This window comes from Cetorhinus maximus, chromosome 22 (assembly GCF_964194155.1).
Source record: "Cetorhinus maximus chromosome 22, sCetMax3.hap1.1, whole genome shotgun sequence".
Taxonomy (NCBI): domain Eukaryota; kingdom Metazoa; phylum Chordata; class Chondrichthyes; order Lamniformes; family Cetorhinidae; genus Cetorhinus; species Cetorhinus maximus.
Window position 1 is genome coordinate 25,816,816 of NC_135900.1, and position 22,922 is coordinate 25,839,737.

Here is a 22,922-nt window from a genome sequence, read left to right on the forward strand (position 1 = left end):
TTCCAACTGTGAATTCTGGAAACCTCAAACATGAAATGCTGGAAATTCACAGTAGTTTGTTTGAAAGCGAAGAGAGATGTTACTAGCACTAAAAGTACATGTGAACATAGCTGTAATTTGTGCCTTGTAGTACATTAAGTCCCCATTTTAAGTTGCCCCTTTTTAAGTCATTCCACTAACTTTGGTCAGTTAATAGGGCCTGTATTCATGTTTAGTGTCATGAGTTTCATTTTAACATAGTTTTGCACTGGGTCCCCTGTAATGACCTTTCCCCTAAGATCTCTGACTCCCTTCTACACCCCTCCCCCTCACCAGGCCCAATCTCCCCTATGTCCCCCACTCCACAAGGCCTCGGATACCCCCAACCATGAGGACCCCAACCTCCCCCGGGATTGGTAGCCCACCCTCCTCCAACCCAAGCACCCACCCGCGCCCCCATCATCGAAATCCGACATCATGATGGGCCGCCCGACCCCTTGACCAGCTCCACCCACCTTCTGGTCAACTCCTGCCATTGGTCGACCACCCCACTCTCCCAACTTGGTCTATTCCCCCATTTCTGGCATGGTCTTAGCTGCAGCTGCAGCCATCAATAACTGATTCCACAGTCGCTGTCTGACCGAAGGCCCAGCCTGTCAATCATGCTAGGCCTCCAAGTTGGGAACCAATCCATGACATCAGAGACATGCTGTGAAGTTAAAGCTCCACAGAGTGTGGGTAATTCTGATTTTCAGGTTCTGCACAGCTTTCTGACCAACCTGGTCCCTGCATGTCAAGTCAGTATAACTTCCACCATAAATATCTGATGCCACATGTTCAGAGAGATGTAGAAGCTGAAAGAAATCTTACTAACTGGTGTTACTAATGTACTATACACGCAGTGACTAACATAGATTCACTGGCACAATTCCCCTTACAATAGGTTTAGCTGGGTCATTGAACTTAGAAAGCAGTGGAAGAAAAATCAACCTGTATCTCAAGTATTTTCCCCCAGCTCTAGAGCTATGCAAGTAAGGCACGTGTCACTCTGAGTCAGGGAATGATGGATGACAATTAGAAAGCCAAACATTTTTCTTTAAGTGAACATTTACAAAAAGGAGTGAAATGGTCTTACCATCTGGGCAATAACAGCCATCTAGGCAGTGCAGGCTACTTCCCAAGCATTCCTTTTCAAACGTGCAAGTAGGTGGGCAGCAACTAATACAGTCGTGATGAACAAAACTATCTTCACACTGCTCAGCTGAAATATAGCACAAATTCATCACAAAATCGTTGACACAACACAATTTTGAACATGAATAGGAAAAACTTACCAAAGTTGAGAACATGAAACAAGGATTTAAATTGTGTCCATCTACATTGTTGCAGTGCAAAAATGTCATCCTGCCATCTATGTGAGGCGGTATCATAAATAAAATGAAGCATGGCTTTTCTGACTATTCTACTATCTATGTGGCGACAGTCCCCCTTTACGAAATACTAGTCTATCTTTATGAATAGAAAATCATAGTTTCATGCTACGTCAGGTGTCAAGTTCATTCCAGTCAGGCAATAGAGGAGGAGATAACCTCCAAACCTGGAGAGAAAAGAATCTATAACACTGTTGTAATGGTAGATCACTTCAAATACTGAAAATCAAGATTAACCATTAAAGACGCTCAGGCACCTAACTCTGATTAACATATTAACCTTCAAAAAGACAATATGCATAATCATATGCATGCCCTTCAAAATAAATCACCCTTATGCCAAGATATTGGAGGGCTTGTGGTGCAGTGGGTAGCATCCCTGCCTCTGAGCCAGAAGCTCAGTTCAAGCCCCACTCCAGGACCATATGGCCAACAAAGGTGTGTTCATAATGTGGTCAAACAGGTTGAATGGCAACTTGTAAATCCTTCCAACATATGCCAATCGCAGGTGGTAAGAGTGGGAGAGATTCCTGGTCAGCCACATGACAGAAAGAAATTGGAACCTCTACCATTCCGATCCATAGTTCCAGGCTACAACAGGTTTACCACAGCCACTCATACTTCTTGGGGGGGGCCAGTTGGCTGGATGGCTGGTGTGGATCAGATTGGTGCAACAGCATGGGGTTTGATCCACATTGTTGCAGGGCTGGATTCAGGACCTGCCTCCTTGTCCTACTCGTGGTGCTGTGGGTTGGGCCTGCCATCGGGCAGGGGACAGAAGAAGACACCGGGATGTTTTATGATTTATGTGAAGAAAATTATTTCTGGTAATTGGACTCAAATAATCATCTGGGTCTGTTCTCAGCCAGTTCATGTTCACACTGAGAGGCCAGAGAATTGATAGAAATTGGGCCTCGGGGCCACATCCACAGGTAGCCCTCCTGAGCGAAGACTTCAATGCGAAACCACATGCCTCGCAGTGTGTCTGAAGGGGGATTGGAATGGACTACGTGATGAGGATCAATCACAACTGCAGCTGAAGATATCAGAGAGGTAGGTCTATCTATTTCATCACCGGCTAATTTATTGATGGAATTCTTCAACAAGCGGTAGGCCCCTAATTACACAATTAAAGGTCCTAATGCTGGTTTCAGACATCTAAAATAAAGACGCCGTAAAATAGCAGTGGGCCAAACACCTACACAGATTGACCACAGGCCTCTGAACTGCTAAATTGGTATGCTTTCACTCCTTTTTTTATGTCTGAGCAATTGGCACATACTAATTTACAGCCACCTAGATTATATTAAAAGTTTATGCAAAATCTGCTCTCTTCCTTGCATCCACGTTTTTTTCACAAATTAGGTTAAATAAATGTTTACGCAGAATATTTCAGAATTCTTTATTTTGGTCAATAATTTATGTCACTGTAAGAGATCATACTATGTTAGTGTGCTTTAATATTCAAAAGTAATGATACTAAAAACAAGAAGAACAAAACTCACTACAAGCAGGAAAATCATCTCTCCAGTCCATTAAGGGATATCCTGCATGAGAACATGCCCTGGCGTACTCTGTTATTGCACGACAATGGGTTTCACTGTCATCAATCCTGTTTCACAATAATAATAAACTTATTTGCCACCTAACATTATTTTTATATCAACCATCTAATTAATTTTTAATATTCACTAATGAAACATAAATATGCTTTCTTATGAAACAGACACAATTTTTAATATTTTACTGAGAAAAGAGTAATAGATTGAGTTAGGAATTTAATACTTACATGCACAGATCATTAATACAACTGGCAATGTAGGAATTAGGCTGAACGAATTCACGACAAGTAAAGAAGGGAAAACCCATTAGAACTTCACATTTTGCAATGATATCCTAAATTAAATTTTAAAAAGCGACATTTAATAAAAGCATGTGGCGTTTTTTTATAAAACAAATCTACAAAATGAATATATTATGCAATAATTTCCATTATGCATAGCTTTCAGAATATGTTGACAAGTTAACCTTAGTGGTCAGAATGCAACTCTTGATTATAAAATATAAAATAAATCAGCATGCATTACTAAAAATCTTCCTTATGCCTTTTTCCTCATATTATTTATCTTCATAAAACTAACAGAATTCCCTTTTACCAATTAATTCATATAGCCATAATATGTAGAGCAGTGTTAATTTATGTCAGAGATAAAAACAAAAAACTACTGCGGATGCTGGAAATCCAAAACAAAAACAGAATTACCTGGAAAAACTCAGCAGGTCTGGCAGCATCGGCAGAGAAGAAAAGAGTTGACGTTTCGAGTCCTCATGACCCTTCAGTTCTGCTGAAGGGTCATGAGGACTCGAAACGTCAACTCTTTTCTTCTCCGCCGATGCTGCCAGACATGCTGAGTTTTTCCAGGTAATTCTGTTAATTTATGTCAGGTTGGCTTGGTAAGCAATATTCTCGCCTATGGGTGCATAAGCTTCAAATAAGAGCTAGGTCATTTAGAAGTGAAATCAGACAGCCGTTTTTTTACACAAAGGTTAGTGGAAACCAGGAACACTCTCCCCCGAAGGCTGTGGTGGCTACACCAATTGAAATTTTCAAGACTAAATAGGATTTTTTAGATCAAGGAATATGGAACAAAGGCAGATAAAACAGATCAGCAATGATCTAACTGAATGACTGAACAAGCTCGAAGGACAGAATAGCCTCACCCATTTTCTATGTCAGTAAGCTATGGGTTTGAGACCCACAACAGGACTTAAGCAAACCACCACCTTTATTAAATCTCCTCTTGGCCTTCTGTTACGGTGGATATAATCTCAGTATCTTTGTGTTTCCTCATAGCTTTCTATACCTGATATCATCTTAGTCAATCTACATTGTATGTTCTTTATGACTTTATTGTCCTTTTTATAACAGGTGCCCAAAACTGCAAAACTTACATTAATTTGTAAATTATTAAAGGTGCTGACACGAGACCCTCTCATGAAATTAATTTGGATTAATAAATTAACCTTTCAAGACACAAGTAATTATATGTACTGTATATCATTCAAAATAAAAAACCTTATACCAAGATATTTTACGATTTATTAGGCAAACAAATTCTGGTAATTAAACTCAAATAATAGTCTACATCCCTAGGCACTGCTTAACTGTGCACGTCCAAACCAACAGGCCTGAGGAGCAATTTGTCCTCATGCCACATTCACAGGCAGTTCATCTAAATAAAGACATCAATGTGGAGCCCTTTATCCCGCTGTAAGCCACTGAAAGGGGATTGGAGTTGATTACATGGTGGAGACTAATCGCAACTCCAGTTGAAGAATTCTGAGGGGGCAGGCCTGCCCAGTTCATCACCAATTAATTTATTGTTGGGATCCTTCAACAGGCTCTAGGCCCTTAATTTACATATTTAAGGTCCTAATGTCTGTTTTAGGATCTCATAAATACAGACCTCACAAATTTAGCAGTAGGGCCAAACACAGGTATCAGGCCTATTTTCAAAATTTTAACAGTGCATGTTATTTTCCAAAGTTGCTCCTAGGTCCATCATCAATATTTCTCTTTATGCACACCTGGGTCGTGCACCGATTTTTCAATGTAAATTAGTGTCACCATAAGCAAAACATTTTTTTGGATTTGAATAGCATGCTGTTTGAGACCACTGGAATACTTCAATCATAATCACAGAACCATAAAATATGTAGTTGAGAGGCCATTCTGCCTATCATGTCTATGTCAGCTTGTTGCTACAGCAATACTCAGGGAATGCTCCATTAACAATGGCTGAGAGGTTAAAATGTGGTCATATCCATCTTCAGATGGACATTAAAGATCCAAAGGCATTGCTCTTAGTCAACATTCCTTCCTCAACCAATACTACAACAAGACAGTGGTTAACTATCTTTTTTACCTTACAAATATTTGTAATACATTGTTGGGATAGAATAGTTGCCATGTCAACTCACAGTCACTACACTCCAAAAGTTTTGAGAAGTGATAATGATAAAGGGCCATATAAACCCAAGTACTCCTATATATTATTTACTTGTATTCAAAATCATAATTTTAAAAGTCCAACAGATTTTCATTAATACAGTAATTTAAAAGACACTAACATTAATTATTGCTCCTTTGTCTCGACATGGACTAGGGAAATCGAGTGAGACAGATTCACATGGGGCTTCATAAGGCGACTGGGACATCCAGCTGTTTCCAAAGATAGCAACGTCTTCAGTCAGCATGCCTGAAAAAAATCAATGCAATGGCATTAGTTTAATTCAATGATTTGCAAACTTCCCTGTGTGAGAGACCTCCTGTAGATATTGATACACTCCCAGGACCCCAGTCCTAATTTCTGCTATAAAACAGAAAGTAATTGTTTTAATACATGGCATCAGAATCACGGTGCTAAGAGAGAGAGAACCTCCTCAGGGTGGCCTGTGGCCATGGCTATGGCCATTTATTAGTCACACTAAAGCGGGGGAGGGGTTTAACAAGCCATCTGGAGTGCTGGCCCTCCAGTCAGCCACTGGAAAGCTACTTCCTTTCATCGGCCATGCTCTGGCAACTGCACTGTGCTCGCCTGGCAACTGGAAGGTTCCAGTCAATGACAGAATCGGGGCCTTAACCAGCTCTTTAATAGGCTGTTTCACCCCCAAACTACCTTTTCCAAAATGGCCCCGAAGCAGAAACATTCCTGAAAATTGGTGTCCGGGCCCACCCCTCCCCGTGCCACACCCATCAGGCTTTGAAAATTCGGCCCATAAAAACAGCGAGCTTTTCCTTCTCTTTTTCTCTCATCTCCCATATCGGGACCATTCTCCTTGATTGGTACAACAGAATGAACTGGTTCTTGACATCATTGTACCTTCAATGTTATTCTTTGTGTCAAGAAGTTCGTATCCAAGCTACACATATTTTTGTGATGGCAGACAAGACTTGCTACTAAATGCATCTGTTTCCACGATCACTGGAGGCCAGTAACATTGCTGACCCACTATTTTCTCAGCCAATACAATCACATCAATAAAATGCAAGCAATCATGTTCCCTTGTTGCCCTTTAGAGGCAGAGGAAAATATAAAACATGCAGTTACTGGGCTACTTCGATTCGTAATGTGAATTTAACATGGGAAAATTAAGCTTCCAAGATTTCTCTTTCCCATTGTCCTTCAGGTCAGATAGGTTATTTTAAAGGTCATTTTCCCCAAGATTAAATTGGTAGAAGTAATGTTAGAAAAAGCACTGGACCCACAATTGCAAATCCTCTACCCAAATATTCTCAGCTGAGAAGAAACTCCTTGGGAATGAACTTGCTTCTTTGGGCTGCAGTGGAACAAGAACGAACTAGGAGGTTTTCTATCTCGTACTATCCCAAGGTATGCATAAGGCATAGGATCAGAAGTAGGCCATTCAGCCCATTGAGTGTGCTCCACCATTCTATGAGATCATGGCTAATCTGATAATCCTCAACTCCACTTTCCTACATTTTTCCCATAACCCTTGATTCCCTTACTGATTAAAAATTTGTCTATCTCAGCTTTGAATATACTTAATGACCCAGCCTCTACAGCCCTCTGTAGTAAAGAATTCCACAGATTCACTACCCTCGGAGAGAAGAAATTCCTCCTCATCTCTGTTTTAAATGGGTGCTCCCTTACTCTGAGCTTATGCCTTCTGGTCCTAGATTCTCCTACAAGGGGAAACAACCTCTCAGCATCTACCCTGTCAAGCCCCCTAAGAATCTTATGGGCTGCATCTTCCGGTCAGTGAGCTGGGGGTGGGGCCCACTCGCCAATGCATAAAATGATGCGGGGTGACGTCACCCTGCGTCACTTAGATTTTTAGTTCGGCAGGCATGCAGCCAAATTGGCTGTGCGCCCGCCGAACTGTAAAAGGCCTTTTAAGGCCATTAAAAAAGTAATTAAGCTGATTAATGGACCTGCCCGTCCAACCTTAAGGTTGGTGGGCAGGCGAAGAGTCCAGGCAACCTTCAGTAAAAGCATGAAGCCTCATCCACAGGCGGGATGAGGTTTCATGAGGGTATTAAAATTTGTATGAAATGTCTAAATAAAAGAAATTGATTTGTCCCAGCTCAAGTGACAGTGTCACAAGAGGGGATATGTCAATAATTTTTTTCTCATCTTTATTCAATGTTTGAAACCTGAGCCAATCTCTCTGAGGCAGCACTTTGCCTCAGGGAGATCTGTGCGCTCCTCCGCACACATGCGCGAAAGAGCGCACTCCCGGCTCAGGGAATCCCCCCCCAACCCACAGGGAGCGCAAGCTGGGCGGGCCTTAAATGGCGCACTCAACCGGGGACGCTGATTGGGAACCCGCCCGCTCATGCTTGCTCCCGCACAACCCCCCAACGGGGGGGAAGATCTTGCCCTGTATGTTTCAATAAGGTCGCCCCTCATTCTTCTAAACGGCAATGAGTACAGGCCCAACCTACATGACCTCTCCTCATAAGAAAATCCCTCCATACCCGGGATCAACCTAGTGAACCTTCTCTGGACTGCCTCCAAAGCCAGTATATCCTTCCTTAGATAAAGGGACCAAAATTGTTCACAGTATTCTAGGTGTGGTCTAACTAGTGCCCTGTTTAGTTTTAGCAAGACTTCTGTATTTTTATATTCCATTCCTTTTGAAATAAAGGCCAACATTCCATTTGCCTTCCCTATTACCTGCTGAACTTGTATACTAGCTTTTTGTGATTCATGCACGAGGACCCCCAAATCCCTCTGTGCTGCAGCTTCCTGCAGTCTTTCTCCATTTTAATAATATTCAGCTCCTCTATTCTTCCTGCCAAAGTGCATAACCTCACATTTTCCCACATTCAATTCCATTTGCCAAGTTTATGCCCACTCAATTAACCTGTCTACATCCCTCTGCAGACTATTTGTGTCATCCTCACCACTTGCCTTCCCAACCTATTTTTGTGTCATCTGCAAACTTGGCGATAGTACATTCACTGCCCTCATCCAAGTCATTAATGTGTATTGTAAATAATTGTTGCCCCAGCACTGATCCCTGCGGCACTCCAGTAGTTACAGGTTGCCATCCTGAAAATACCCCCCTTATCCCATCCCAACTCTGTCATCTATTAGTTAGCCAATCCTCTATCCATGCTAATATACTATCCCCAACACCATGGGCTCTTATCTTATTAAGTATGTGCGGTACCTTATCAAACGCCTTTTGGAAATCCAAATATATTACAACTACTGGTTCCCATTTACCTATCCTGCTTGTTACCTCCTCAAAGAATTCTAATAAATTTGTCAGGCATGATTTCCCCTTCATGAAGCCATGCTGACTCTGCTAGATTATATTATGTATTTCTAAATGCTCTGCTATTACATCCTTTATAATAGACTCTAACATTTTCCCAATGACAGATGTTAAGCTAATTGGCCTACAGTTACCTGATTTTTGTCTCCCTCCCTTTTTGAATAAGGGCATTACATTGGCAGTTTTCCAATCTTCTGGGACTTTTCCAGATCTAAGGATTCTTGGAAGATTACAACCAGTGCATCCACTATTTGTGTAGCTACTTCCTTTAATTAGGATGCATCCTAGGATGCAACCCATCAAGTTTTAAAAATCCATTTATGTGTCCCCATTTGCTAAGTCAGTAGACTATGGAGTGTAACATTTAAGGTACAGGACGCTGCACTGCTTGTAATATTTGTTACTGCCTAGCAACAAGGGTGGGACCGTCTTGATGATGGTGTGTCAATCAAGATGCTATTACTGATTCCATTCACAGAGATCTCTTTGAGTTGGGTTAACTTTATAGGGAAAATAAACTGGGGAAATTATCACAAAAATAGCAGTTTGCACCTTTAATGTTTCTCTTCGCTGCCATCATCTACAGTGATTATGATAATCCAAAGGAATTTGCTCCCTCTATATATGGCAGTCCAGATGTGATGTAGTAGTTTCTTTGATAAGGCTTGTTACACCTACTCTTTCAATTATTACAGGAGTAAATTGAGAGGATTTCTTACAATTAAAGTTTAGCTAATTACTGAAGACAAGGGAAATAATCAGGAGCCGGAAACCATTTAAAGAGTTGGATAGTTGATTTCCAGCACCAGAGGATAAAGAGAACTGTGATGTGAGGGAAGATTAAATAAACTGGGACTCTTTAGCCTTGAATGTTGGCAACAGACCTCCAAGCCTTATAGAAATGATTCAGTAGCTAAAGGGACACAACATAAGATCATCACCAAAGAACAAAGGGAGAGTATATGCAGGAAATTGTTAGGACATGGAATGCCCTCTTGGGAACTGTGATAAAAGCAGAATCCATAAATTTGAAAAGGAAAGTGGATAAATATTGAATAAAAAAGATCTTTTGGCAGAGGACAGCCACATTGGACTGAATGGTTTCTATCTGTACTGTAGAATTTTATGATTCTAAGAATATACAAAATTTCACACAGTATAGAAAAGGCAAATCTGAAAATCTATTTCAAGGTAAGCCACAAAAGTAGGTCGAGGAGATATTCCAAATGGTGAAATTCTGCTTGTGGCCATCAGCCAGGAAAACATCTTCACTTAAATCAACACTCAAAATCAATTTCCAGGGAGAAAATGAAAACCTTGTGATCATTCAAGAGTGGAGTGGATGTCATAAAGCACCAGAGTTTTCACGATACTAAAATATGCTGGGAACAAATGATTGAATTCACCTTACATTTAACAATGGACAAAACAGTACTTGTACCTTAAATGTGTGAAGTCATAACTTACTGTTGGATCCACAAGTGACAGAGGTATATTAACACTTTTACATGAATCATCCCATTCTAAATTAAAGGACATTATTCCTTTTTAGATCAAATTCTATCCTGTTGTGACTAGCGAAGCAAGGGCTATCAATGTTTGTATTGGAATTAGCTTCACTTATCACATCTAAATCTAGAAAAGCATGCTGCACGACACCCATTTGAGGTTTTTATTCCCACAGAAGCCGTGACTATGACCAAAATTATGTTAATTACCATAATTTTATGATCAAGATTTGTACCCACGAAGAGTTCAGTTGACATTACAAAAATTCATTTAATTTGGAACACTTAGAGCTATCATATGTTCTATGAGCATTCAATCACAGGCCTCAGTATTCTAACTCAATGTGTTAGCCATACCATGCTTCAGTATAGAGTTTTAATGTATTTTTATGACAAATACGATGGAACAGGTTTAAAAACAAGTAAATTATCTATTAACATTGAATTAAAAGTTACTGCACTGTCTTCCTCAACCACAGTGTTATAGGCCACGGGTTTGGTCTTGTGATTTCCCCACGTGGTAAGTTTTGAAGTCTATCAGTTTAGGCTCCACTTCTCCACAGGAAGGATGTACTTCCTCACTACAAATAATTTAATAAATTTTCATATAAAGGGGAGAGGGAAGGAGATAAATTAGAGTGCAAGTCAATCCTATCTCACCCATTACTTAGCAGCCAACTCACCAACGATGATAGGTTAGATGTTTATCTTCTGTAAGAAAACAGTGGGGTTTTGAATGTAGATTTAAAGAAGGCAAAATGTAACATCAAAAATTACTTACTATAACTTGCATTGAGATCATCAGACATATCTCCATTGTAATTACCACACAGACCACAAGGTTTGCCTTTATGCTCTTCTGTAAGCTTCACATAAACACCAGAGAATCCGTCCCATGCCAAGGAAAATCCAAATGTTGTCTTCACAAGAATGTAGTCAGCTAGCCTCTCAAAGAACGCATGCCTAACAGTCTGAGGCAATGGTAATCTTTAAAAAAAGTTTTTTAAAATTATCATGATTATAAAGGAATAATACCTATAATTAGTTAGAATAGTGTCTAAGAACAACAATAATAGTAACTAGCAGATTTCCAGTGGTGTTGGTCATGTATAGTCTGGAACACACTGGATCTTGAAGATCTATGGGTCTTCTAGGATGGTTGTAATGTGAGGCCTCCAAGATTGCAACAGAAGTCCCACAAGATGAGCAAATATGTCAGATCCCATTCTCTACTGGAATATTTACTATTTAATGAGTTGTAACCTCTTTGGACTCAATTCATTTCTGTATAACAGGACCAAAGTTACCAGAGTACTCACAGGAAAGAAAGATAAATCTGAAAATATTAGAACCAATTTTCCAGTCTCTCTCTTCCCTCTATCCTGACATCGGACCGGAGTTATCCAAGGGTGCCAACTGGAGTTGGAGCTTTTGTCCACTTCAAACATGGTCCCTGACATGAGTGAAGACATGGCCAGAAGAGGGAGCTCCCAGGTTGACAGTTTCCTCTTCCTCTCAGTTGTACTGAGCAGCTGGTACACTAGGGGGAGCAAAGCAGACACACCGCCCTCCACGCTAACTGACGTGGAGCACACCTAGGCATCCAGGCATCCTGAACTGGACCTCCAAAGACTTCTGCCTCGGTTATCAACCATAGCAAAAAGTTACAGCAGACCAGAATTGCCACAGGTTTGACATTTGCTCTGAAGCATATTTCCAGTGGCAAGTTTCTTACATTAGATAAAGTCCAAAATGTGGCCAACAGGATTTCCAAAAAAAATTGGAACATTGAATTGTTTCCCATTCTTTTTTGCACACAGGAATTTGATTGTTTCTATGCATCTTAGCAGTTTCCCATTGGAACTTAATATAGTTTTGACTTATTTATTACTTTTGATTCATATGTTCCATGCCTGCTCAGTTGTGATTTGTTCTTGGTTTTTTGAGTATCATTTGCCAGTGTAACACAGAAATTTTGTAAATATACCAGTGTCATGTCTTGAATTATGACACCTGAAATGTGATGTGCAAAACAAATATCAGACTTAGTAATAATTGGGCCTGGTTACATACCATAGGAGCAATGTCTGCCTAGGATTTAACTAAGAAGACATTGACCAGAATTTTACGCTCCCTCACCGGTGGGTTTTTAGGTGGCGGGGCGAAGTGTGAAATTCAAGGGACAGGATTCCCCTCCCCCGCCCCAGGTTCCCACCCGCTCCCCCCCCCCGGGGTTCCCACCCGCCCCGACCACACAGCAATTTTACATTGGGGTGGGCATGCCTCAGACAGGAAGCCTGCCCTTGGCCCAAATGAGGCCCTTAAGTGGCCAATTAATGGCCTCAATTTTTAGGCTGGTAGGAAGATCGAACCTCAGTGGAGGAAGCCCGAAATGCATCACAGTATCAAAGTTACATGGGGGGGAGACACCTCCATCAGTAGCACCCTCCTGAAGTCGGGCACCCCCCCTTGCCTCCCTCATACCTCACCAGGCCTTCCTTACCCTCCTCGCCCTGAGACTCCCTGAACTTACCTGGTCCTCCAATTCCCAGACTTTGTCTCCAATGTCTTTTTGAACTTCCTTTTCTCACCACTGCAGCATTGTTGCAGTAGGACTCTAAGGCGGGACTTCCTCCCGAGTGAGGGGCACAAGTCCTGCCTGCAACCATTCAATGCTCATTGGATCGTAAGTTGACTGCAGGGCAGTCGGGGTTGGCAGGGATGTGTTCTCCGCTGACTCTTTGAGTGGCAGGAAACAAGACCCCACCATCCTAAAAATTCAGACCATTGTTCCACAGCAATTCCAACTGTTGGGCAATATTAGCACAATGGGTCAGAGAGGTCTTCTACCTTTGCTGAAGCAAGTACTCAAATAAAAGTTTTTAAAATAAAGTGGAACAAATAAAACCAATATTAAAGCCAGAAACAGTACCACTTAGGGATGGACGGGATTTTCCAGCCCCTTCGTGGTTGGGACCCACCACGGGCGAGGCGGTGCCCCAGCCAGAAGTCCATTGAACTGTGGTGGGACTGGAAGATCCCAGCAGCAAGCGGATGTGGAAAATCCCACCCATCGTCTGACCCAACACCCACTACAGTTTGAGACTTGCTGTGCGAACAAGTTACTCCCAGCTTATTTAATTTTTAATGTGTGTGTCCTCTGTATAATTCATGTCTGTGGAACAGAACCAAACAAAGCAGAGAGCGGCCATGGGAAGTAGAGGAAATTCTGTACATTTAGGAGTCAAATTTTCTCACCACCAGCCCAGTGCTAAGGATGCTGCACAGCTGCAAAAAGAGGTGGGAGGGCCAGCAGCCTCCCACCTCATTGCACAAGGGGCCTCTGCCTATTTCATTGTGTGTCTAACACCCTTCCATCAACCCTGCACGCCCTCCCCCCGACCTCCTAGAGAATCCCTGGAAATCCAAGATAATGATATTTGCAAAAACTAAATAGCATATATAAGTAGTGAGACACAAAGTGGTCATGTTGAGTGTTCTGAAATTCCACAAATCATTTCAATACAAATTTGTACAGCAGAAATCTTCTCCAGCCATAAATATGTTTTTAAATAAAAATGTTAATGGTCAGTTCACCTGATTCCTCCTTTTGTAACCGAATGACCCAGGATAGTTATTTTCTCTTCATTTGGAAAAAACAAGCTTATAGATCTTGAACAAGAATAGTGTGAAGATGCACATTCATTACTGTTGTGGATCTAAATATAGAAAGATAATAACAAAGCAATGAGACCAAGACATCTGTATCACAAGACATCTATACAGTAATTGCTCTGGTGTACTCAATTGCACCATACCTCCACCATGTACTGAGGCTCTGTTGTCCGACAATCTTTTGCAAGAATATAAGAGCATTTTCCAGGAAAATAAAAATAGAGACCATCAAAGGTTTCAAAGTGGTATTGGCCCCATGATCTGCATATTCCTCCTCTATCCTTGCCAAGATTTGGAACTAAAGAAATAAAAGTTGGAGCATTTGGTTATTTTTTTACTAGGACTGAAATATATTTTTTGCCATTGGCCCTAACATCTACTTTTTGCAATCTCTTATTTATTACGGGGAGAGCAGACTGCCTGAGCTCAAAGGGTGATTCACATAAATTCATTAAATGTACATGTTTCAATAATTATAACACACAAATCATGTCATTTAAATGAAGCAAATGTAGTTTCCCTATCAGTAACACAATGTTTCTATTTCTTTTCCTGAATTTAGAAAAAATGTTAGAGACAGTGCACAAATGTTAATGGCAATAAGTTATTAACTAAAGCAGTCTTTTTTTCTAAAGGATAGCAACAGTTCTCAAAGACCCTCAATGTATTCTGACACTGACCAGTCTGACAACGACTTCCATTAGCTTGACGTTCATTGCAGTCACATGTATCATCCTCACTGCAAAAGCCACCATTGAGACAGTCCTGTGAACAAACACCTGGAAGTCCAAAGAATTATTCAATTTTGCAGAAATAGCCAATAACAACATTGAATTTTAAAATTCTGTAGTTAAGATAAATCCCAACACATCCCAAATTATTTCTAAAATATTGCTGATTAAAGAGACAGGCTGTTGAAGCTTTTCATCTTGCACTCATCAGGACAGTTCACAAGAATGCCAATAGTAAAGGGAACAATAATTTATACTGCATGAGAAGAGAGTGCTGGTTGGTTGGCAAGTGGACTCTGATTAATTAAGCGGACTCATGCAGTATAATTGTTGTTCCCTTTACTATTGATATTCTTGCGAACAGTCCTAATCAGTGCAAGATGAAAAGCCTTGGCAGCATATCTCTTTTTCAGCAATACCCAAGTTCTGTACTATCAAATGACTACTTCTTCAATGCCTTTCATCATATTTGTTTTATAGCTTCAAAGATTTCTTGTTAAAACATATTAATAACATGATTTTTTTAATCCTTCATGGAATATGGGCATCACTAGCCAGGCCAGCATTTATTGCCCATCCCTAATTGTCCTTGAGAAGGTGGTGGTGAGCTACCTTCTTGAACTGCTACAGTCTATGCCATGTAGGTACACCCACAGTGCTGTTAAGAAGGGAGTTCCAGGATTTTGACCACACAACAGTGAAGGAACAGTGATATAGTTCCAATTCAGGATGGTGTGTGACTTGGAGGGGAGCTTGCAGGTGGTCATGTTCCCATGCATCCGCTACCTTTGTCCTTCTAGGTGGTAGAGGTTATGGGTTTGGAAGGTGCTGCTAAATGAGCCTTGATGAGTTGCTGCAATTCATCTTGTAGATGCTACATGCTGCTACTGTGCATTGGTGGTGAAGGGAGTGAATGTTTGTGGATAGGGTGCCTTATTGAGTGTTGTTGGAGCTGCACTCATCCTGGTAAGTGGAGAGTATCCCATCACACTCCTGACTTGTGCCTTGTAGATGGTGGACAGGCTTTGGGGAGTCAGGGGGTGAGTTACACTCAACAGAATTCCCAGCCCCTGAACTGGTCTTGTAGCCACAATATTTATATGGCTGGTCCAGTTCAGTTTCTGGTCAAAATTTGCTTGACAACCAGTGTTTTATTTCACATGCAAAATACACATTGACATTGCAGCTCATATTTAATACCTTTAGTTTACTTCAAAATGTTTAACGCCATTTAATGATAGAATGAGCATTTGCATCCACTAAGTTTATGGTCTCAGTTGTACCTTCAAAAGAAGGTGCCAAGCAGAAGCCAAGAACTTCCCCACAGAGAAGCAGAAAGAAAATCAGAGGATAAATTCCTCCTCCACCCACTATAATGCATCATTCTTTTCTAGGAACCATTTCATTAAATCTTTTAAATAATGTTTAGCACTCTCAAAACTGAACTATATGGGACTGTCTCCTTCAAGTGACCCCAGAGCATTCCCCTTCTCAAAAACAGAATTACCTGGAAAAACTCAGCAGGTCCGGCAGCATCGGCGGAGAAGAAAAGAGTTGACGTTTCGAGTCCTCATGACCCTTCAACAGAACTGAGTAATATTAGGAGAGGGGTGAAATATAAGCTGGTTTAAGGTGGGGGGTGGGGGGGGGTGGGGGGAGAGAAGTTGGTGAGGTGGGGTGGTTGTAGGGACAAGCAAGCAGTGATAGGAGCAGATGATCAAAAGATGTCACAGACAGTGATAGGAGCAGATAATTTCACCCCTCTCCTAATTTTACTCAGTTCTGTTGAAGGGTCATGAGGACTCGAAACGTCAACTCTTTTTTTCTCCGCCGATGCTGCCGGACCTGCTGAGTTTTTCCGGGTAATTCTGTTTTTGTTTTGGATTTCCAGCATCCGCAGTAGTTTTTTGTTTTTTGTTTTTTCCCCTTCTCTGTTGTTTGTCATAGTATAATAGGTTTTCTCGAGCCAAACCAATGCTTCTCACACACACTTCTGGCTCTACAACACAGTATAGGTCAACAAAGGACATGACTGTTTTAAGAATGCAACTTTAGCCACACGATAAAGCAGGCACCACTTCACTCTGATACAGAAATAACACCCTAAGCAACCCTGATTTTTGATTTACATTCATTACTGTTGCAAATGCCCTATTGTTTTATATGTACCTCTGTTATCTGTAACTCATAGAAATTCTAAAATACAAGGAGACCATCAAGCCTATTGTGCTACTCCAGTTCCTCTTGTTGCTCTCTTTATTATAAGTGCTTTTTCAGATTTGTAATTCTATTTCTTGATCTAGCTGTTATCTGTAAATTTCCCTTTATTTGCAATCCTTTGAGGTACAGTTATACTCTCACCTTTTCATTCCTGTCAAGTAATGAAAAGTTACAGGGCAAGCCTGGAGTCAAGTCCCAATCAAACTCTCAAGTGTAATGGAATGACACTCTCCTGGGCAGACCATCTAACTTGAGCTTGATACCATGCACAGTGTAACTCCAGCAAGGAAATTTGTGTTTAAAATTTGTTCAGGCGGTTTGTTGAAATGTCCCCATTCCCCCATGGATGTTTACAAATTAAGCAGGTTTGCTACTTTATTTTTGAAAAGTGCTCTGAAAAAGATAAACTTGACCATGGGAGCACAGTATTTCAGTCTGCAATATAACAAGAGTACTGTTAGTTGCTCTTCTTTTTGTACAACCACCCCCAGGCCAGTGGAACAATGTAACTGTCCATGTGTCTCAATTGCTCTATTTGTACCTTGGAGTGCTGTCTCAGAGCATTATGTTTGTCATAGCACAATAACATCTCTCAAGCCAAAATAGTGCTTCTTCCAAGTACTTCACAACACTCTACATGTTTGCTTCATTAAAAGAAAATTCAGCGCTGATTTAATTCAAGGGTCATACTAGAATAATTTACAGCAATATTTGGAAGTAGAATAAAAATTGAAGCAGAATAGGCAAAAGCTACCTCTCCACCACAGGAGAATTTAAGTCTTTGCTCATTGATTAATATGTGGGTCTCACATCGAGGCTGCTCACAACAAACTGTCTAATTAATCAGGGGCACTGGCCATCATCTATCCTGAGTGTTACACCTAGATCTGCATCTTTACAAATGACATATCTCAGGGTAACACTGAACATTTTTGTAAAAAAAATACTTTGGTGATAATTAGTTTCAATCTATCAATACCTGTGCAAATGAACAATGAAACACAATTACTTGACATCAGGTTTGCAATTTATTGTAAGGAGATAATGATAGTCATGATTATCCCTCAATTCATATATCATTAGAATGTCAATAAGTGAGAAGCAACATTGTTAATGGAGAAGTGATTCATAATATCTGTCATACCTTCAGAGTAATGATATGTAGAATTGTAGGTTAAACTTCTATGTTCAGCAATAGCTGTGCTATAATTCTGTTAAGGACATAAAAGAAATATTCTGTCACTCAAAGATCAATGACAGCATGCAAAATGCAATGGTGAATATGTAACCTATGGAGCAACAATATTTCCCCAACCATGTAACCTACTTCAACTCTTAACAAAGGGCACATGACTCCAGGTGTTTAAATTGGTTTGCAAAATGTTTTACTCTTGCCAATTACAAATATTATTCCAACATTCCACATACATTTAAAAGGTATAACAGTGACTTCCAATTGCCACTATAACATTTTTAAAAATAACTTCTAGAAGCATAGAAAATAGGAGCAGGAGTAGGTCGTTCGGCCCTTCAATGCTCCCCCATTCAATATGATCATGGCTGATCCTCTTTCTCAACGCCATACTCCCACACTCTCCCTGTACCCCTAGAGTCCAGATATCTATCTATTTCCTTCTTAAATATATTCAGCGACTTGGCCTCCACACCCTTCTGTGGTAGAAAATTCCACACGTTCAACACCCTCTGAGTGAAGAAGTTTCTCCTCATCTCAGTCCTAAATGGTCTACCCCATATCCTGAGACTGTGACCCCTTGTTCTAGAACACCCCCAGCCAGAGGAAATATCATCCCTGCATCCAGTCTGTTCATCCCTGTCAGTATTTTATATGTTTCAATGGGATCTCCTCTCATTCTTCTAAACTCCAGTGAATACAGGCCTAGTTGGCCCAATCTCTCCTCATATGACAATCCTGCCATCCCAGGAATCAGTCTGGTAAACCTTCACTCCCTCTATGGCAAGTATATCCTTTCTTAGGCAAGGAGACCTAAACTGCACACAAAACTCCAGGTGTGGTCTCACCAAGGCCCTGTACAGCTGCAGTAAGACATCCTTGCTCCTGTGCTCAAGTCCTCTCACAATGAAGGCCAACATACCATTTGCCTTCTTAACTGCTTGCTGCATGTTTGCTTTCAGTGATTGGTGTACAAGGACACCCAGGTCCCTTTGTACATCAACATTTCCCAATCTATCACCATTTAAATAATACTCTGCCATTCTGTTTTTCCTACCGAAGTGGATAACTTCACACCCATCCACGTTATACTGCATATGCCATGTATATGCCCACTCACTCAGCCTGTCCAAATCACCTTGAAGCGTCTTAACACCCTCCTCATCACTCACATTCCCACCAAGTTTCATGTCATCAGCAAATGTGGAAATGTTACATTTGGTTCCCTCATCCAAATCGTTGATATATATTGAGAATAGCTGGAGCCCAAGCACTGATCCCTGTGGTACCCCACTAGTCACCACCTGCCACTCCAAAAAAGACCCATTTATTCCTATTCTCTGTTTCCTGTCTGCTAATCAATTCTCAATCCATGCCAATGTATTACCACCAAATGAATGTACTTTAATTTTACACATTAACCTCTTAGCATAGACCAAATCCACCTTCCTTTAAATGTTCTGAAGTTACAAGTTCTACCACAATTTATGCAGGAGTGCACCACAGGTGAATTTGTGATAGAAAATGAAATATCATCACCTCTATCAGGCTGCCTCCAACTTCCAAGTCTAACATTATTCAGATATGAAAAAAAATGAGATACAAACAGAAAATGCTGAGAATGCATATCAGTTCCATCAGAACATGAAAGAGTAAAGACAGGTGAAGGATTAGTTGTATTACTCATTATCAGTTATGAGGATTAGTCTTTTACTCCAAATCATTAATTTGTTTTTTCCCTTTCAGATTTTGTGGGGTCTGCTGCACTTTTCCAGCATCTCTATTTTATTTCTCTTATCCTTCAAAGTTTTAACATTTTCATGGGCCTTATGCCCTCATATATTGCTGCTAAATGAAGCAAAGGTTTTTTTAATTATAAATTTTTCTCTTTCAGTTTAGACCCATAGCACAAAGAGCCAATTTACAAATAGTTCCTGCAATGTTAGTTGAATGGTGTCTTAGACAAAAAAGGAATGTGAGCCAGTGGCATTCATTTGGTTTTTCTGCCTCTGCCAGTGTCTTCTCCTTCCTTAGCCTGAAAACACCCGCAGTGTAAACAAGACACCAAAAATAGTAAAATGTTGGACAGTCTGAGCCATCTTGCCACATGGTTCTGTAGCATAAACACAAGTGAGAATGCTTCAAAACAGAATTTGTAGCCTCAGCATAAGAGTAATAGAGAAAAATATTGAGAAATAGGAAGATTAGCAGGCACATAGAGAGCAGATATTTGTATTGGCTCCCTGAAGTAATTAAGAATTAAGATATCCTACGAAATGAACCTCAGTATGATTGATCACTAAGGTAAGTTAGTTTATCTAAATAATATGTTATGTAACAAAAAAACAATAAATACAATATAGTCAATGCAGCAGACGTGGTCGACTCTATTTTCTTGCCTCTTGACCCTGGAAAATATCTATTTGTCATTGGACAAATATAAGGAAACTGGAAAGAAACCATTTCACAAGGTGAACAAAATAAATTTCTGTGGCTTGCCCTAAGCTCCTGACAACTCGAGGATCTCAAGGTGGGAAGAACTGGAAGTAGGAACTTCCTTAAAAAGTTAAATTTCCTTCCTCCGAGATCACAATTTCAATTTGGCCTAGTTTATCTCTATCAAAAACCAGAAAGTTACAATGTTGAAGGTCCAAAACACAGCCGCACCTCATTTTCCTACCTTTCTATCACCAGTAGGCTCTGCTACATGACAAGCCAATGCTAGATGGACCCCATGGCTAATGCAAATGAACTAGGATAGGAAATCCTGCTCCACCTCGGCCTGGGCCTGGACAGGAGCAGGACACATCAGTGCACTGTTTTTGTCTAGACAGAAGGTGAGACAGGAGGAAAATAAAATGAATCTACCCTGAAAATTACCAAATGTTCCAGAGGGAGACATGACCCAGATCCTCCTAAAACAACTCTCACCTTCAGTGCTTGTTCCTACAGTTCAAAACAACTTGCATTTAAACAGCACCTTTAAAACGTTCCTAGGCACTTCACAGGAGCGTAATCAGACAAAATAATTGACACTGAGTCAAAGAAAGGGACATTAGGATAAGTGATCAAAATGAGAGTTAAAGAAGAGACTGGTGAAGAGACAGAGATGTTTAGGGAGAGGATTCCAAAGCTTGGGACCTAGACAGCTAATGGCACAACTTCAAATGGTGTGGCAAAGGAATTGAGGATGCACAAGAGGTCAGAATTGAAGGAACACAGAATACTCGGAGTATTTTAGGGTTGGAGGAGGTTACAGATATATGGAGAGGATAAGCCATGGAGGGCTTTGAATACAAGGATTCAAATTTTTAAATTGAGGCATTCGAGGTCTGGGAGCCAGTGCAGATCAAACAGTACAAGGGTGATGCATGAAGAGGGCTTGGTGTGAGTTAGGATGTGGGCAGCAGAACTTTGGATGAGCTCAAGTTCATGGGGGTTGGAAGATGAGAGGCCAACCAGGAGGGAATTGGAATGGTCATGCCTGAAGCATCAATGTTTCAGCAGCAGATGGGCTGCACCAGGGGCAGAGACAGGTGATATAATGGAGGTAGGAGTGGGCAGTTTACAGTTCAGAAGGTGGTGGCCGACAGAGCATTTCCTAAGGGGGTTTTCCATACATCTTGAACTACTCCTAACTAATGGATTCTATTGTCACTTTGGCAGTTCAGCAAGGGGATCAGTTGCTCACTGTTCAGTTCTGATGAAGGGGCATCAACCTGAAACGTTAACTCTGTTTCTATCCACAGATGCTGCCTGACCTGCTGAGTATTCCCAGAATTTTCTGTTTTTATTTACGTTCACTGTCTAAGTTGGTGTCATCTCATATGTGACGTTAAACCAAATCTTGATTTGCAGATCCAATTGCAATTATTACATATGAAGTCACTGTTGGAGTGGTGGGTGAAAGCACTGGCTTTGCAGAATGCTCACTTGTCCTGCGGGAACCTTATTCTGTTCTCCTCATTCATTGAGATCGCCGATGACAAAGACTTTCCTATTTGGACCTGTCCAGAGTTGTTTTTCCCATGTGATGGGGCCCAATTTACAGGCTCTGAGATTAGCTTTCAGAGTGAATTTTATGGTGTGGGTTCCTGTGCTCAGCTGGCTGTAAAATGCTGCGTTCGTTATGCAAGAATCCTCCATGCGAACCACCTGGGTAATCCAGTGAACCTGAGCTCTGAAGAACGTGCTTTCGATACCAGGTATGCAGCACCTTACAAGAACTTCAGCCCTGACCACTAACGTTAAAAGATTCTGCTGTAGAGGACAAGCTGCTAATAAAAAATAGCTTGGTGTCATGACATTTGATGTCATGGTGTGTATTACTTTCTGATCTATCATGCCAAATTCAGCTGTTTTACTGAAACTGCCAAATCACTATTGTCAGCTTCAGAATATCTTACCTGAAGTAATCTGCTGGATGAAGTCTAGGTTCAGCATTATTGTATATTGATTTAGCACTAGCAAGGCATTGGTGCCGAACTCATAGTATAACAACATTAATCATGTGAAATGTTATAGCCTACTGATTTATTCTTCTTAGACCATGTCTATAAACACAGACTTTTTAATGTTTTTTTTAATTTACTTTTTAAGTATGAAAGGAACCATTAGCCAAAGACAATGAAACTGCTTAGTTTTCTTTATACAAAGGTGACTCTAGTTAAAGAGATTCTGGATGGTTTGATTTCTACATAAAGAATTAAAGTGTTTTGTGTTCATAGTAACAAATTAATTCCTGCTATCCTTATCTAAAGCAGTAATATTAAAATATTTGTAACATAATGCATTAAAACATTATGATCAAGTGTGATTCCAATAAAGTTATTTGTGTTCATATTGATGTTTTTAATCATTTCAAATTTTCTCCATTGCC

General features: G+C 40.6%; 1 protein-coding gene across 1 annotated transcript in view; it reads right to left on the bottom strand.

Moving 5' to 3' along the window:
- otogl (otogelin-like) overlaps positions 1 to 22,189 on the bottom strand; it is a 198,979-nt gene extending 176,790 nt beyond the window's left edge. Inside the window, exons 1-9 of the mRNA XM_078568563.1 lie at positions 22,093 to 22,189; positions 14,581 to 14,679; positions 14,044 to 14,198; positions 13,823 to 13,944; positions 11,007 to 11,212; positions 5,535 to 5,668; positions 3,199 to 3,305; positions 2,915 to 3,021; positions 1,115 to 1,240 (exon numbers count right to left, since the gene is read on the bottom strand). Of these exons, the coding sequence (XP_078424689.1) occupies positions 1,115 to 1,240; positions 2,915 to 3,021; positions 3,199 to 3,305; positions 5,535 to 5,668; positions 11,007 to 11,212; positions 13,823 to 13,944; positions 14,044 to 14,198; positions 14,581 to 14,679; positions 22,093 to 22,189 (1,153 nt within the window). The remainder of the gene's footprint in view (positions 1 to 1,114; positions 1,241 to 2,914; positions 3,022 to 3,198; positions 3,306 to 5,534; positions 5,669 to 11,006; positions 11,213 to 13,822; positions 13,945 to 14,043; positions 14,199 to 14,580; positions 14,680 to 22,092) is intronic.
- Positions 22,190 to 22,922: the final 733 nt, after the last annotated feature.